Below are 16,934 nucleotides of genomic sequence, written 5' to 3'. Positions count from 1 at the left end.
TCGTGCCAACAACTGAACCCCTCCAGTTTAGTAAACCCTAGACAACGATCAAGGCCACTACATGTGTCTCAAAGCTCTGATTGACATCTAATAAAGGGGCTTTGACTCAAGATATTTTTGTCAAACTTTTACACTCAGTGGCCACTTTATTAGCTACACCTGTACAATATTTTGCCAGTCAATACAAGAGCTCTGACTTACATTTATGACGATCAATCTTTGGTGACATTGTCAGAAAATGTCAATTATTATTGCGCTCATAGTTGAAAGTGGTGTTCTACTGAACTACATTATATCGACGTGTGTTGCTAAATGTCCCCTCCAATCACTCATGTACTGTATGTGAGGCGGGCAGAATATTAGGAACACGTCTGAATATAATGCAGTCCATGACTAATACCAGTGCTAACTATGACCAGGCTAATCTGCAGAATGTGGGTGTAGGTGTACCTAACGTAGTGGCCACTGTGTATGTTCCAAGGTTACCTATAAGTCTGGAGTTACAGTATGTTAAAATGAGATTAATTAATTTTTTGAATCAATCCCGCAAAGATCCAGAGCAGTTCCTAGGTTTAAAAATGTCCGTGTCCAAAACCTAGTCCAGATTACAATCTGTGTGTTCGATATTTTATTAAAAATGAAAAATCATTTTTAAATATCAGGGTTTCCCCCAGTTGTTAACAGACATAACAGCAGACGCCCATGAGTGTAACAACCATGTAGTAAGCAGCAAGCCGCTGTCTCTTGGCCTGCCCGACCCTTTTGTACACCGGGGTAAACCCTAACATGACCTCAGTCTAATGCTTCTTCCTCCTGATAATGCTGGCTTTCAACCCTGAGAACTGTCTCTGGCGACAGCCCACAGTCTGCTGAATGAAGCTTTATTTTCCAGTGTGATTCTCTCTATGCTTCACCTCAGCCTTTTTCTCACTACTAAAACCTGACCAAATACTCGACACTGTTTGTGAAATCTGATCTTGATTGATTAATTAAATCTGGCTGTAGCTCTAGCTTCCGGATTCTGACACCGTAGGCCTTCATTCTGACATAATAGCAAATGTAAAATGTCCTTCAGTCTCTAAATCGTCCTGTAGTTTCCAAAACTAACTTACTGTAACAAGTACGTAAATGTAAGTTCATTATGTACTTTTTGTATCAGAAGTTCTAACGCTGAGGCATTGTTTGAGTCGATGTTGGATCAGTGTCTTAAATAAGATGAAGATGATTCTGAACTGGCTGAACATTATCTTTTTATTCTCTCTCCCCCCATTCCCTTTTTTCTGTTTCATAATCCCTCCAATTGGGACCTTAAACTACAGGTAAGACAAGTTTCTCTTTTTCCAGTTTGCATATTTTATTCTCATATAGAACTTTGTTGGGAATGTTGGACACCAATGATCCCACTGTGGTATTACTGTGATTGTGTGTTGAATAGTTGTTTAGTTTGAATCAGGTACAAGTCAGGACAAGGCTGTTTTAAAAGACAAGGCGTTTCTGGCTGTGTCTAATGTTGTATTAATACTAAATAAGCGCATCCTGTGTAATTTGAGTTGTTCAGCATAGCTAAAATCATCATATTATGTTCTTCTATCTTTTGGTAAAAACTGCATCCTAACTGTTAAGGTTGTCTTCAACCTGTCTCAGTAGGTGAAATGTGCTGGCATTAGAAAATGACCTTGGCTTACCAGCTAGTATACCGGCGTCAGGCCCCTCGGTTAACTTGGAACGAAGGTGGTCCGATGCTTGGTGATTGTTTGGGAACAATTCCATAGCGTTGTGCTGCCTTTTAGTACACAATGTCTTGAAATTACACTCTAGAGCACTAGATGTCAGCACGTAACCACAGAAAGTTGTTGTTAAATAAAAAAATAACAATAAAATAGCAACATCAGATTTGGTATGACAAGACTGGAGGACATACTGGATGTTAACTCCAAAGTTGGTGTCTTTTATAGAATGTTTTGCACCTGAAATATTATAATCAAATATTCAAACATATGTGTCATCCCCATATGTTGATTTTGCATGATGTAACGTGTCTATTGGTCTATTAGGTCCTTTTGGGGAGGTCAGTTTTTTTTTAGTTTCCATAGACTGTTTTCACCCAAATGTTATCTCTCTTAGAGGAGACCAGATAAACGAGACACTAGATTGCCAAAGTGGGTTTTGTATACATACTGTAATGTTGTCATAAAATGTTTCATAAATAGAAATGGGCATGGCCTACACCCCTAGATGCAGCTGTGTGTGAGGGATATGTGGATGTCGTAAATGTGCAATGTATATATCAAATCCCACAGCCTTTGTTTTGGTTGATATGGGTCAGCGACAGTTAAGGCATTGCCATTTTATCACCATCATTATCCACCTAGTGAAAGCTGCGAATGAAATATGAATGCATTGCATCATTGCCATTATGTTACTGTGCTGTTTGTTACATGACATGCCCTCCAGTGTCTGCCAGATGGCATCACTTGGAAAATAATTATGTTATTCTTCACACCACGTGGATTGGTGTAAGACTATTTATATATACAGGATAGTTCAGGCATATGAGAGGCATTGTACACTTGACGAAATGTTCCAAATGGGCCACAAGGAGGATCTCGTAACATAACATTACATGTCATTTAGCTGACGCTTTTATCCAAAGCGACTGACAATTGCTATGTATATCAGAGCACGCCTCTGGAGTAACTAGGGGTTAAGTTTTTTGCTTAGGGACACATGGGTTGATGGGAATCAAACCCAGATCTCCCACATCAAAGGCATGTGTCATATCCATTGCGCCACCGCCATGCCACCATGGCATATGTCTCAATAAGCAGAAATGACAGGTACTCTTTAGCATTCATCTCATGGCTTTAAGTCTGTGTGTCTTTGTGTTTGTTGAAAGCCTGTCTCTGCTGCAGAGGACAGCATCACCCAGCCTGTGTACTTTGTGTATTCAGTCAGCACTAAGTTGTCCCAGGGTGAATATGCTGCGATATAGCTAGCCCTCCCTCAGTGCTGCACTTGACGGAGATCTGGTGCTGCTACAGCACAGTCACACAAACCTCATCATGGGAGTTGAAGAAGGAAGGTTATTAACATTACCCCGAAAAGTGTTACTCACTTTGGCTTGTGGTTCTTTTTAATGCTAATAAACCTGCTGCTCGTTGCTGTAGCGTTGCTTCACTGCACCTCCCAAATAACGCAACAATTTGTTATTGAGAATTGTTGATTAAGGTCTTTCAGTTTGTAAGCAGAACCAGCATGAAATGGAGTTATTAGAGATGGCGTGTTGGCTGTAAGTGAAATCCCAACGCTGTGCACTATAATCTATGATGCAATAGTTTGGCATAACAGACTCTGTTTTTCTCAATGTTTGTCTTATAATTATAAAAATGTTGTCACTTTAAAGCATACATGTGAGGTCATCTGCAAGATGTGGCTTAAACAGTGCAGGTGCAGTGCTTGTGTTGCCCAGTGAGCCTGGGAATCAGTGGATGGACTCTAATAGAGTTATTGACAGCTGACTGCTTCCTTGGTTTAAGGTTTGGTAGACATCCACTCACTCTGTTCTTCTCTCTGCGTCTATTTCTTTCTTCTGTCTAAGTGTGTCTCTATTTATAAGTGTCTCTATTTATAAACCTGCGTTTCGCCTTAACATCTCTTCTCTCATGTACAATATTGATGTCTGGGACTATTTCACCTTTACATAAGGCAAGGACACGATCACTCTCTTTCTACCATGCAGGCTTGTGTGGCCTGGAAAATGGGCTTTCGTCTCTGTGTCCATGTACTTTGGATATGAGTAATCTCACACACACAAGAAGCAATGACCTGCTTTTGTGGTTGAGAGCGAGCCAGTGAGAATCAAAGTGAATACTATGAATTGAGATAATCGCTGGGGACAAACTTGTGTTGTGGTTTGCTGTCAAACATTGCAGATGGATAATCATGTTGCAGTGTGTGTTGGGTAAAGCATTTGGAGGCTGTTGAGTCTCAGCCTTGCTCGTTGGCTCCATCAGGTGTCTGCTGGGAGAACTGCAACTCTGACCACACACTAGTGCAGCCGGAGCTTATCAGAGACAAGAAATTAGATTAAGCTACACCTTTGATGTAGCCTGGTCCTACCAGGCTGTCGTACATTTCATTTGTACAGAGATGCTGGCTACTCTTCAACTTCCTTGAAGGCGGGTTCTCTGTTCAAGTTTGAAACTATTGGATCTGCCCCGAGCCACTCTAGATCTGCCATAACCTATCACTAATGTTTGGTCGTGATGTCAGCTTTGCATCGCTAGCGTTCGCCTTAGCTAACTCCTTCACCACTAACGGATCGAGCTGGAAAATCAAACTTTTCCCGAACCCTGTGGGGAGGAGGGCCACAACATCACGGCCACCAACAAAACTCAGCAAAGATTCTTCTTGCTTAGGCTTTACCTTCTAGATATTCGGCACAACGGACCGAATGGCTTCGCTTGCATCTGTCTCCGCCACAGGAGTTATGGAACCACAACTCTAGCGCACGATCTCAACGCCATCGCTCTCAGCCACTCCCTCTGTTCGCTGATTGGACAGGTAAAGATTGGCCAGAACCCAGACGACGTACTGAAGGAAAATAATAATTGAGCGGAAGTACGTAGGAGGGCGGAGCCAGGCTTCCTTTATTGATCCCCAGGGGGGAAGTGGCTTCTGGTGGCAACGAAAAGTAACGGAGGAGCGTTAGATAGACTGGCTAGATTAGTTGTCAACTTTTAAATTAATCGGCAACTATTTTGATAATTGATTAGTGGGTTTCTTGTTTCTTCTCTTCTCTGTGACAGTAAACTGAATATCTTTTGTGGAAGTTGTGGACAAAACGAGACATTTGAGGACGTCATCTTGGGCGTTTGGGAAATACTGATCCACATTTTTATATTTATATAAATTGATATATTTATATTTTATTGACCAAACAATTAATCAAAAAAATAATCAACAGATTAATCAATCATGGAAATAATCGTTATTTGCAGCCTTATTTGTGATGTAAAAACACTATCAAAATGTCAATATCAGTATCGTTTGGACTGTACTAGACTCGTGAATGTGTTTTTCCTACTGAGGAGGCATTGGTTTCCATTCATGTTGAAAATAATCTTGGGGACTTTTTAAATTAGCTTTCACTAGGTCATCCATGTATCTTGTTTTATTTTTGTCTAAGCTTCTGTACCTTATCATTGTGTTGCAATGCTTTTAAAAGGGAAGCAACCATATAAATACATATTTTATAGGGTGTGTTCATATGCTGTGAGTGGTTTGGAAATCGGAGATGTGAGTGACAGCTGCTGAACAGCAACAGGTTCTTGATTCTGCCTTGAAAAAAATCATGGGAAATTGTCACTTGTGCTCTTTGCACGTTTTTTTTTTTTTTCACAGCCAACTGTAGAAATAGAAGTGCTGAAACGTTATTTGTTGGTGAACGTAGCATCAAGCTAACGGCCACAGGTTGACTAAAACATGACAGAATATTCCTTTTTTTAGGCGATTTGTTCCTTTTAAGGTGCATGACAGCTGGGATTTTTCTGGCACCTTTCTGACCTGCCTAAATAATAATAGGAGTAGTCATCATCACAGCCTTAGCAAAATAATGGAAATGGTTCAGTTCAGTGTCTCATTGCATTATTCTCTCCTAAGATATTACATCATCATGATGAGGGCTCATTTCATTTTCCCACATGTGACGGATTTATGCGGTAGCTTCTCCCTGCATGATGCAGGTGTGTGGAGGGTTAATGAAATCCTCTTTCACCATCTCTTTGAATCGTGGAGTTTTCCTCATGGGTGAGCCCAACACGAGCCCTGAAAACTGCAGGATCTCATTAAGGACGGCTTAATGACATCTGCATCTGCCTTGATTTTAATCTTCTATTTCCTTTATCCCATCTTTTGCTCTATTCCTTTCAGGTCGGTCTGTCTTCTTTACAGTATATTTATAGGAAATTTGGGCCTTTCGCCACATCCCTTCTGCTGTTGCCAGAATGCCTGAAAGTTCTTCTTCCTTCCTCCTGCTTTCCTGCCAAATGTAAAGGGCAGAAGGAGCTGCCAATCTTCTGTTTTTTCATTTGAAGTATTTATGTAGATCGTATAATTTATGTTTTATTGATTTGAACATTAGGTCAGCACACTTTTTAGCTTTTTGTTTGATACTGTATTTGGCCCTTTTCAGTCAACTTTAGACCACAGAGACAGACAGACAGACAACCAGACAGACAGACAGACAGACAGACAGACAACTAGACAGACAACCAGACAGACAGACAGACAGACAACCAGACAACCAGACAGACAGACAGACAACCAGACAGACAGACAGACAGACAGACAGACAGACAGACAGACAGACAGACCAGAACAGACACAGAAACAGACAGAAACAGAAAGAACAGACAGACAGAAACAGACAGAAGACACTTACATACTTGTCCTACTTTTCTCACTCCTTTTACCCCAGTCTCTATCTGTATCTCTACTCCCACTCCTCTGCCTGGTTGACTCTTTTCCTCTCTGTATTCCTTTTCCCCCACTTCCCTACTTCCACCTTGTTTCCCCCCCCCCTTTCCTCCCTTCCTTCATCAATGCTAATCTGTTGCCCTTCATCATGTCTCATCTTTATCTATTCCCAGATTCATCTGCCTCCCACTCTCTGTCTTCCACCCTCCTCTATCTCCCTGCTTCCTCCCCTCTCTATTTTCCCTATCATTTCCCCCCTCCATTCCTCTTGTTTTCCCCTCTTTCCATCCTCCATCATTTTGCCCTTTAATGGTTTGGCATACACGTCATGTCTTCCCTTCTCCTGCCCAGACTCCCTGTGTTGCTGCGGCATCGTAATATTCGCTGCATTGGAGATTGGGGAGTGGGTTGGGGGGGTTCGTTGTCAGGGAGACATGGGAGGCAGTTACCATGGAAACAAAGAGACTCTGCAAGTGAGGGATGGAGGGATAGAGAAGGGGTGGACTGGGTGTGACAGTCAGTGAGGTCGAGGAGTAAAAATAGAAACGCTCTGACAAGATCCTCCACCCTCCTTCTCTTCCTCCCACCCCCCTCCCCCCTCTCTCTCTCTCTCTCTCTCTGCTCAGCGCAATGGACAACCAGCTGTAGCATCCTCTCTCTCTCTGTTTCCTCCATCTCCAGCTGATGTTCAACAATCTTTGACCTTCAACAGGAGTAACTATCAGGGACCTCTGGGATTTTTGCCTGCGCATAAAGCCACAAGAGTATCCGATTTAATTTGACCTGTCGACTGCTTTTAATAAATACAGGACTTGTTATTTTGTCCTCCTGCCTTTGAAACGTATTTGTCTTCCTCTATTTGTATCCCACATAGTGTCTCTGTGGTCCAGTTTGTTAGTGGCCAGGTTGCCAAGGTTTTAGTTGTAGATATGTTTACACTTTCACTTGGGGAGCCATTTTAAACAACCTCACATTTATAATCATTACAATTTCTAGATATAATTTGTACCAACATGTTTAAAGTTACCATAAACAGCAGGAAATGCTTTTGTTACTATTTTTATCCGCGGATTAATCCACATTTGGTGCATAGTGAGTATTTGATGCAGTAGGGCGTGAATATGAGATTCATTCAAAATAAACTAGTATTTAACAATAAGTGCAACAGTGTGGCTCATTGATGTACAGACAACAATGCTCAATGGCACTGAGGAATAAGACATAATAGGCGTTGGTACATAGTAGTTGTTAGTAGGTACATTCATTGTTGGTTTTGGTCTTGGGATCTTTTATGTGTTCTTTTTTGCTGTCTTTCTTTAATCAATCTGGATACAATCTGTATATGCACTAAAAGGAATTTGGCCTGGCTGGCTGAACAAGGCCTCAGTCAAGCCTAAACAGCAACACTACATTCTCAACAGGATTAAGTACATGTGTTAGAGGGATTCAACCAGCAAATCGCAAAACCTCAATTAAACCAATGTAGGCTTATTTCTGGAACATCATGAGGAAAATGAAGTGAAACGTGTGCTAGTGGAGCAAACATTTCCACAGCGGTGAACTGGGAAAAGAAATAAAATCTATGGATGCAGGGACATCAGCAGGAGTATGAGCTAAAGGTCACTGGCACAGGATTAAAGACATGACAGCTCAACCCAAAGAACCTAATATACATAATATAGCTGAATTATTTCTCGTTTGATCATTACCACATGAAGTGGTTACAGTAAGTGAAGGAGAGAATTGGATACAGAGGGGTCAGTCCCCTGTGTCTTCCCAGTTTCAGGCTTGCTCTTGTCTTGTCTCAGAAATGCCAGCGCCTCAGCTGTCCAATCTACAAATGTCTCTGCTTTATCATGAGAATCCCGTTTAAATATTAGCACAATGCTTAGCCTGACCCAAACTTTACATTCTGCATTTCTTGCATAATGCCCGCCCTTGCCAAGCCTGTTGAAACTGAACAACCCTCTAATGTCTTCCTCTGTCTGGCTGTCACTCCCTCGGTGGTTACAGTAGACAAATTGTTTATGGAGGGTTATGTAATGAAACTCATTCATTTTCAGTCATGCTTGAGAAGCTGCTCTTGTTATCTTGGCACAGGCCTTGGGTGTGTTGGGGGGACAAGTGGGGTTGGTGGCAGACAGTCAGCTGTCATGACTCATGTGCAGTGAAAAAGCTTCACATAGATGTCAGTTTTTTTTTCCATCAGGCATTTGTTTAAAATAGTGTTTCAAAGGCAGGTCGAGACCTTAAACTGGCTCACCGACATTAGATTCCCAAATGTGCCCAAGTTACTCTGGAGATATTTACCACTGTCCACACATGTAGGCTACTAGCTTTCCTTCTACCTCTGTTTGGCTCCTTTTGTCTTGTGTGAGCACTGAACACTCTGTTGCAATGTCACGTTTAACATTATCAGGGTTCAAAGATCCTAATCCTGGTTCAAGATGACAATAGTCTTTTATTTTTTATTGATAATTTTTTGGGGCATTTCAGCCTTTAAAGGCAAGGACAGCTGACGTATGAAAGGGGAGAGAGAGGGGGGAAGACATGCAGGAAACCATCAAAGGTCAGACTCGAACCCTGGACCTGCGTTGAGGAATAAGCCTCTACATATGTGCACCCGCGCTACCAACTGAGCTTACCTGGCCACACCTGGCAATGCTTTTGATGGCGTAGTACTCAAAAAACAGAATACAGCCATGCTAAACACGGTTACGTGCAGGGCTGTTTAGTGAAGGCTGAACACATGTAAACGCAGTTTACCCATCTCACAAATAATAGCATTTATGCACACTTCACATCACTTTACATGCTCGCTCGATCTGGGCTCCCTCTTTTTTTCTCCACTGATTTAAGGATCTCTCGGTTCAAGTCTTATTTATAGATTTCTTTAAGGCATAAACTAACTTCAAACCACAAGATTTGAACCTGTTATGCAATGATTGACATGACAGACTTAATACAGGAACAAGTATTTTATTGTATTGGTAATGCGTTTAGACACAGAGTAAAAATGATCAGCTAGTTTTAAGTCTGATCAGTTGAGAAATACAAAATGCAGTTGTTTTGTCTAGAAGTCTATACTTCAACTGTTTGGCTTTAAGTTTAAACACATACATTCCACTCCAGTCAGTTTTTCATAGTTTTTTTTCTCTCCAAACATTGATTTAAAAATACAGATCATAACAATTGTGTTGGATTTCAAATATATGTTGGAGATAGAGACTGATTGATGATTTAAGATAGGGTTTAGGTACTCTATTTTACCAGGTGTAAACCTCCACGTTCTGCATGGGGATAAGAGCAGTATCCCCTTTTCAACATGACCTTGGTCGCTGGGAAAGGTTGCTGAATGCTTTAAGCCGAGAGAATAATTGTCAGTTCTGATAGAAGAGAGAATACGGACTTCCAGATGGTTGCACTCCTTGAAGCCAATTTATGTGAGCATGGAGTTGAAGACATACACAGAACATCAGTACGTCACTCTGGAAAATGGCGTCAGTTAAATGACTAGAATGTAACTGTAAATGTCATCTTAAATTGCTTAAGCCTTGGTCGCCTGGATGGCTCACCTGGTAGAGCAGGCGCCCATATATATAGATGTAGTGGCCGCAGGTGCAACCCTTTGCTGCGTGTCATTCCCCCTCTCTCTCCCCTTTCATGTCTACAGCTGCCCTATATGAATAAAGGCCTAAAATGCCCATAAAATAATCTTTAAAAAAATATATAAGGGATAATTGTAGAGCGAGGCGGTTGTTATAGTGAATACAACCGCGACAGGGAGATCAGGACTTGTCTTGAATTAGCTTGATGGGGTTGAATTCGCTGTCACAACCGCCTCGTTTTACATTATCCCGCTTATTAGATGGCTAACTACCAAATATCTCAACAATTTGACAGAACATATTGATTTAAATGGGAGTTTATTGAGTTAAACAATACGATGAAATTGCTTCTGCTAAAAAAACAGTCTGTTCCGTCTCTACAGTTGGAATCCTGCATCCATAGCAACCTAAACTCTGTAGCTGTTTATTGCAGCCCTTCATCTATGACCCAACACCACCTTACGGGCTGTGGTAGTAGCTGTGTATTTTATGGGGTGCTGCCGTGGTGGACAAATTACCCAGCTGCTGTTTTAATCCCTGCAGGAATTGACATCAGCTGAAGCAATGTGAGCTAGCTAGCGAGCTATCGGCTGCTCTAATTCATATTAAACTGAACATTTCTGTTCAAGGTGAAGTGAGACACAGTAATGGCTTCTTTGGGAATATTTATGTTGACATTTATGTTCTCATTCATCTCGTTTCCTTTTTGCACAGCGACTGCGTGTTGACACACCTGTGAGTTAACGTTTCACATGTTGCAATGTAGCTAAGCTAACTAATTAGCATTGTTGTCCCTACGGCTGTTACTGTGTAGCGATCATAGATGGTATATAAAGATGTAGCAATAGACGCTCACCAGATCTGCTGTCATGCTTGACTTGGAGGACAGAAGTTGCTCCAGGCTTCCCCACTTTTTGCCACAGCTGATAAATTATCCAGACTTCTTTCAGCGGATTGATTGATAGCCGTTATCTAGAGTGAACAGAACTGCGTCTATGGCAACGGTGTGTTATACTTAGCAACGGTCCGTTTTCAAGAAAATAACAGGCCGCATTCTACCTTAGAATTCAACCGAACCATGTAATATGTACTGTATATATATTTCGCTTAAACTTACAAAAATGTAATGTAATAGTGGTAGTTAGCTCCTACACTCAATTTCTCAGTGAAGTCCAGAAAATCAGGGCTCGGCAAAACTGTGGAGATAGGAGAGGCTGGATGGACTAAACCCTTTGCTGTCAGAACTGTATTAATCCTCCTGGCAAAGCTGTAATGTAAATCTCCAGAGGAGTGGAGTGGGGTTTTGCACCATACTTGAAATGGGGAGAAAGTCTCCAGTTCTTTTTAGGATGGAGGAAGTAGACATCTTTCACTCAGCTCACCAACACTATCATGTTCTACATATAGAATTGAATAGATTGACGACAGTGTGTTCTCTGTTTCTCTGTGTTGTTGTTGTTGTTTTTTCTTTCTGTGTCATTGTAAATGAAGGTCACCCCTTAATGATCTCTCGGGTATAGATAAGGGGTTGAGTAAATGAATGAAAAAAAGAATGAGGACTTCATCCTAATTTAATTAGTAGTGTGTTATAGGGCCATCATTACCGTAGGAGCACCATAGGAATTGCCGTATGTCTTGACCATTAAACACCCATGCAGAGTAATCAAACCTAGTGAATCGCAGTTGGTTTACAAATAGCAGCAGTGACATAAAACAAGTTTTTAAAAGCACATAACAGTTAGAGTGGGTGACAGCAGTGCTTATTCAATTCTGTGCTCATATTCAAGGCTATACTTCTATGGAATGAAACAACAGGTCCAGACCAGGTTATGTTTACAATCTTTTAAAAAACATATACACATAGCATACATTAATTGCTCCTTACATTAGTATTCAGTGTGACAGTAACATTCACATGAAATGCAATATAATTCCTTCTAACTATAACGTTACCACTTTAGATTATGTTTTTATGCTTGGTCCTGATTTTCAGAAGTCTGTTTTACACGCAAATTTGAGTTTCCTTGGATGGCGAAGGCATGACCTGTCGTACTCTGCCTCTGGTTGGTTAGTACTCCTTGCCTTTGTTGGTTGGATTGGTTAGGTTTAGGCATGAGGAGTGAGATTGGTTAGGGTTAGAGTAAGAATACCAGGATAAGCCAATCAGACATCGTAATAGTGCGCAGCTGCTTCCGCTGTTCAATCAGAAGAGATGTCAGTCCACAGAACAAAACCTATGAGCTAAAACTAAATATAGTAAATATATCCAGGCTATACAGTCAGCGGAAATCAATTCAAGTTGATTATCAACACCCCAGATCAAAACTGTGCAATGCCAATATAAAAGATGCACAATGAGCCTGTTTTTTTTCTTTTTTAACTGATGTTGTCTGTTAGCTAGAATGCCAAACTTAAAGCATTTTTTAACAATGCAAAATGTTACGATTAGGTCAGTCGAGCCTTTAGCACAGCCCAGAATTTACACTCAAATGAAAAATTGTTCAATAAATATACTTTTATTTAATCATATTCAATCAATGTAATCCACCAAACCAATAAAGATAGCTAAGGGCAGTAAATAGGAACTTTGCAAAGAGAAAATGTGAAATAAAAGCATTTCCGTCAGGGCAGAATTGAATCAAGACAAGGGCACAAGGTTTAGGGCACACAGTTGTTCCATGCGCACACAGTATCAACTCATCACGTCAATGTGATAAAATGTAAATTTTTTCTTTTACTTCTTCTGTGGCTAGTCATGGGCTGATATAAGAAGGAAACAAAGGCCTTCAGAATCTAGTCCGGGTGATTACAGTCTCCAGTGATGTTTCACAAATCTCTCCTTGTGTCTCTCACTCTGTATCAACATGTAAAAGTGGTTGTCATATTGCAGCTGAGAAACTGACTGTCATCTATCTGTTTGTGTGCATGTTTTCCACAATAGAGTGTGTGTGTGTGTGTGTGTGTGTGTGTGTGTGTGTGTGTGTGTGTGTGTGTGTGTGTGTGTGTGTGTGTCCGTGTACCTGCATGTGTTTGTGTGTGATCATGTGTCTTCATGTGTATATGCCTGTGCACGTTTGTCGCTAGGGGCTCGATGCTGAAATTTTGCTCCAGCGAATGAGGGAATATTCCGGGCTGTCACGTGACTGTGTGATGTCAGAGAGAGAGAGAGAGAGAGAGAGAGCGCGAGAGCGCAAGGTGCAATTTAGCCCCACAGCTGATCCGTGCAGTGCTCAGAGAGAAGCCGAGACGAACAGACACACACACACACTTTCACGCGCACTCTTTTTTGCCTGTAAACACACGTACACACGTGCACTTCACACACATCAGCACAGTTACACACACACTACTCTGAGGCATCACCAGAAAGGATGCATTGCTACCTCTACTTTCCAAGCTCATACCACTTTGGATCCTGAGGACATTTCTTCCTCCTGGACAAGAGTGAAAGGACAGTTACTGAAGACAGAAACGAGAAGGAGACAGGAGGAAAAACTGAAGACTAAAAAAAGAAAGAAATAGAACAAAAATTACAAAAAAAGACGAAGGAGAAGAAAATAGGAAAGAAAATAAGAGACTGACAAGAAAAGCCAGAAAAAGAGCAAGACAACAAGACCTGACAACAGAGCGTGAGAATGTCCTTCCTGTCTGGCTCACCCTGGCAGCAGCCTGGCATCATTACTGGTAGCAGCGGATACGGACAACCTTCCAGTGGGCATCAACAGCAGCAGCAGCAACACAAAGCTCCCTCCACCCTCTCTGGTGCCAACATCCCTGTGGTCCTGGCCTCGTCTCCACTATCACCCTCCAGCCCGGCCTCTGACCACCGCAGTGACTGGCACTGTCAAGGCCAGATGGCACTGGGGGGGCAGATTGATGCTGCTACACAGGGGGGGTCCAAAATAACTTTGACGGAAGACAAGGCGAAATTAGGGCGAGGCAGATCCGAGGGGACGATGTCTGGGACGTTGGCCGAAGGGCCAGGAACGCAGAGCTTGAAGATGCCAGCGCTGAAGATAGAGGATGAGGGGTCCAGAGGGGGGAGGCCAAGGGAGGATGGATATAGGATCGGAGTTGCAGGAGGGTCAATGGGGAGTGCAGGACAAAGCCCCAGCAGCCCCCTGTCTTCTCACTCTTCTCCTTCTTCTTCATTACCTTCCCCTTCTATCTTACCTGGGAGATCCTTTCAGAATTCTTCGCTAGACCGTAAATCCACACCAAACTCCAATTTTGGACAAAATATTCTGCAACAAAACTATACAGGCAGCAAAGATGGATTCTACATCCAGGGATCTCAAGTGTCTGCCCATGGCCAGGGCTTGCTTTCTCCCCCAAAACAGGCCTCAGGGCAAGGGGAGAGAAACACATTGAACCCTTGCTTCACTGGAAGTACAAGATCAAGTCCTGCAAGTAAAGAGGATGAGAAGAAATCTGTTACGTCCTCTACATCCGAAGACATACTCGGAAGTTTCAAAGAAAATTCAGTTGCAGTTCTAACTAATCAAACGCTCAAGCTATCTTTAGGAAAGCAAAGTGTAGATATACAACCAGTTGGTACTGCTCCTTCTGCTGCTGACCTAAAAGGAAGTAAAGATAGTGCCAGCGCAGGGCCTAGAGCAGGCCTACCTCCACCCTCAGCCAACATTGGTGTTGAGGTGGGTAGTGTAGATGAGAGTAAGGTGGAAAGAGAAAACTTAAGCCATACTGAAAACGGGAGGACGGGGTCACCTAGTAGTGGCATAACAGGTTGGGTGGCACAGGATTTAAGTTGTGCTACCTTAAGCAGAGAGACAAAAACTAGCCAAAGCAGTGAAATGCCACAGCGAACTGCTGTAAGGCGGGCAATGTCCGACTGTTCACATTTGTCTGTTCCAATGGTAATGACCGGAACGTACCCTACCGGTATGGGAGGGGTACCGAATTTTGCCCTAATGGGAACATCTTGCCCACCCAGGGCGCCCCACCCACACGTGGCTGTCCGACGCTCGCTCACAGTTACGGGCAGCACAGACGCTGCAGCTGCAATGGCGACAAGGATGTCATCCCCGTTAATGACACCAACGGTATTGCCATCATCCCCACCTCCTAAGAGGCATCATGGGAGCTGTGAAACCAATGTTTTACTTCCTGTTCCACTCCCTGCAGGAATGTCCATTGACAACAACCAAGATAGTAAACTGAACACAACGGGTAAGCGTTTCTCCATGTGTGCGTCTGTGTCTGTTGGGATGGAAATGAGAAAACACACAGAGTAGATTACCATATATACCAGGTCACCCTAACCTGGGTCCAGACCTCTGGATAACTGTGCAGATCTCTGATTTGTCCAGTGACTCAAAGTAGATCTGGTTTGTAAATTCAATTTGCAGCAATAATAACATTGACATTTATTTTTGTGAAAAGACATTAAGCTGCTCATAGCAATCGATGTCGAAGCTTCTAGCATGGATATGTCTCTTAGTGACTGGTTAGAGCAACACTAAACAAAACAGCTCCCTCAAGATTTCCCCTGACCCGCTAGTACTGATTAGGAGACTGCCTTGTAATCATGAATGGCAGTAACCCTTTTTACATTCTTCCATTTCCTGTAATGCAGAGCATGGATCATGACAAGCAGAGGGTTCGCAGCCAAAATGGCTGCCAGATGCTTGATGTGTGTCACTGAAAAGAGCAAGATATAGACTTTCACTTAAGCTAGCTTGACATCTTCACTATCAAAACTGGTATCTCTGTAGCCAAAGTAGCCCTGGTGGGTCTTTCTTATGGAGGTGTACATGCCACAGGATAGCCAAGCTATGTGTGTAGGCTCCGGTGCTACACCGTAACCCCTTTACTCGCAACTGTTAATCAAGCTTTAAATTCTAGCCACTTTCTTACAACCTGATCAAACCAAAGACATTGAAGTACCTGCAGTGCCTGGCATTTTCTTAATTCATACAGAGCAATAATACAGAAATTTCACAGCGCCAACAGATTGGACCATATGGACTCTTCTAGTTTTAATGTCGCACTGCCTTCATCTTCATACGGGGTTGTGTAATGTAAAAGTCATCATTATTCACCTGAGCACATCCATGGCATTACAGCTCAGTTGCATTCGGCTAAGAATAGTTTGTTGGTTGTGCATTCTTTTGCAAATTTAACTGTGTGTGAAACATGGTGTATTTAAGAATATCAATAGGAGGCTGCCACACTGCTGGTTGCCACTTTGGTAGAAAACACATGCACTATGCATTCAACATGCTGTGTCTGGGTGCGATAAGTGACACTGAATATTAATTACGTGCATCCTTTTCATTCTTGATTAGGCCAGTTCCACTGCTGCCCACCTCCATTATCCACCTGTGGATACTCATTCTGTTTCTTTGGGTTTCTTTTTGGCAGAGTTGCATCAATTCTCCCTGCTCTCAGTTTTACAAACGTTAAATCTCACTTACAGGGAATCATTCAAAACCGAGCCTTGCAGCCAAAATCTATTTATAGTTTTATTAAGTTAATGTTTTCTACCCACTGTGTAGTTTTGCAGCCATATTCTAGTAGTAGATTATATGGTTGACCTGCTATGCTAATTTTAGATATTAGTTAGTCAAGTCGATGAGCTGAGTTAGAAGAACAGTCTGGTGGCTAAAGCCCTTTTATGATTAAAATTCAGTTAATTCAGTAAATCAGTAAAGGTGATAGCAGGTCATACTGGGTGTAGATGGGCCTGTTATAATTATTGGCTTCTGTAGGTGTCTTCTACCAAAAAAAGGTGCTCAAAGGCACCTCGGCAGTATCCATGAGGTGAACTGGCCTTTCCAGATAACAACCACACTCTGTACTTGGTCCGCACTGGGACGGAAACCCAAT

General features: G+C 42.2%; 1 protein-coding gene across 7 annotated transcripts in view; it reads left to right on the top strand.

Moving 5' to 3' along the window:
• Nucleotides 1–16,934, top strand: part of LOC116700276 (microtubule-associated protein 4) — an 89,356-nt gene that overhangs the window by 46,161 nt on the left and 26,261 nt on the right. The window contains exon 1 of one of the 7 annotated variants that reach the window (XM_032533327.1): nucleotides 13,298–15,275. The exons of the other annotated variants lie outside the window; for them this stretch is intronic. Coding sequence (XP_032389218.1) covers nucleotides 13,721–15,275 — 1,555 coding nt within the window. The 5' untranslated portion in view covers nucleotides 13,298–13,720. Of the gene's footprint in view, nucleotides 1–13,297; nucleotides 15,276–16,934 lie in introns of those variants that run through there. 7 annotated transcript variants of the gene reach the window in all.

The sequence above is a fragment of the Etheostoma spectabile genome, chromosome 13 (assembly GCF_008692095.1).
Source record: "Etheostoma spectabile isolate EspeVRDwgs_2016 chromosome 13, UIUC_Espe_1.0, whole genome shotgun sequence".
In the NCBI taxonomy this organism is placed as follows: domain Eukaryota; kingdom Metazoa; phylum Chordata; class Actinopteri; order Perciformes; family Percidae; genus Etheostoma; species Etheostoma spectabile.
The sequence above is the reverse complement of the archived record's forward strand: the minus strand, read 5'-3'. Positions and strand labels throughout refer to the sequence as shown.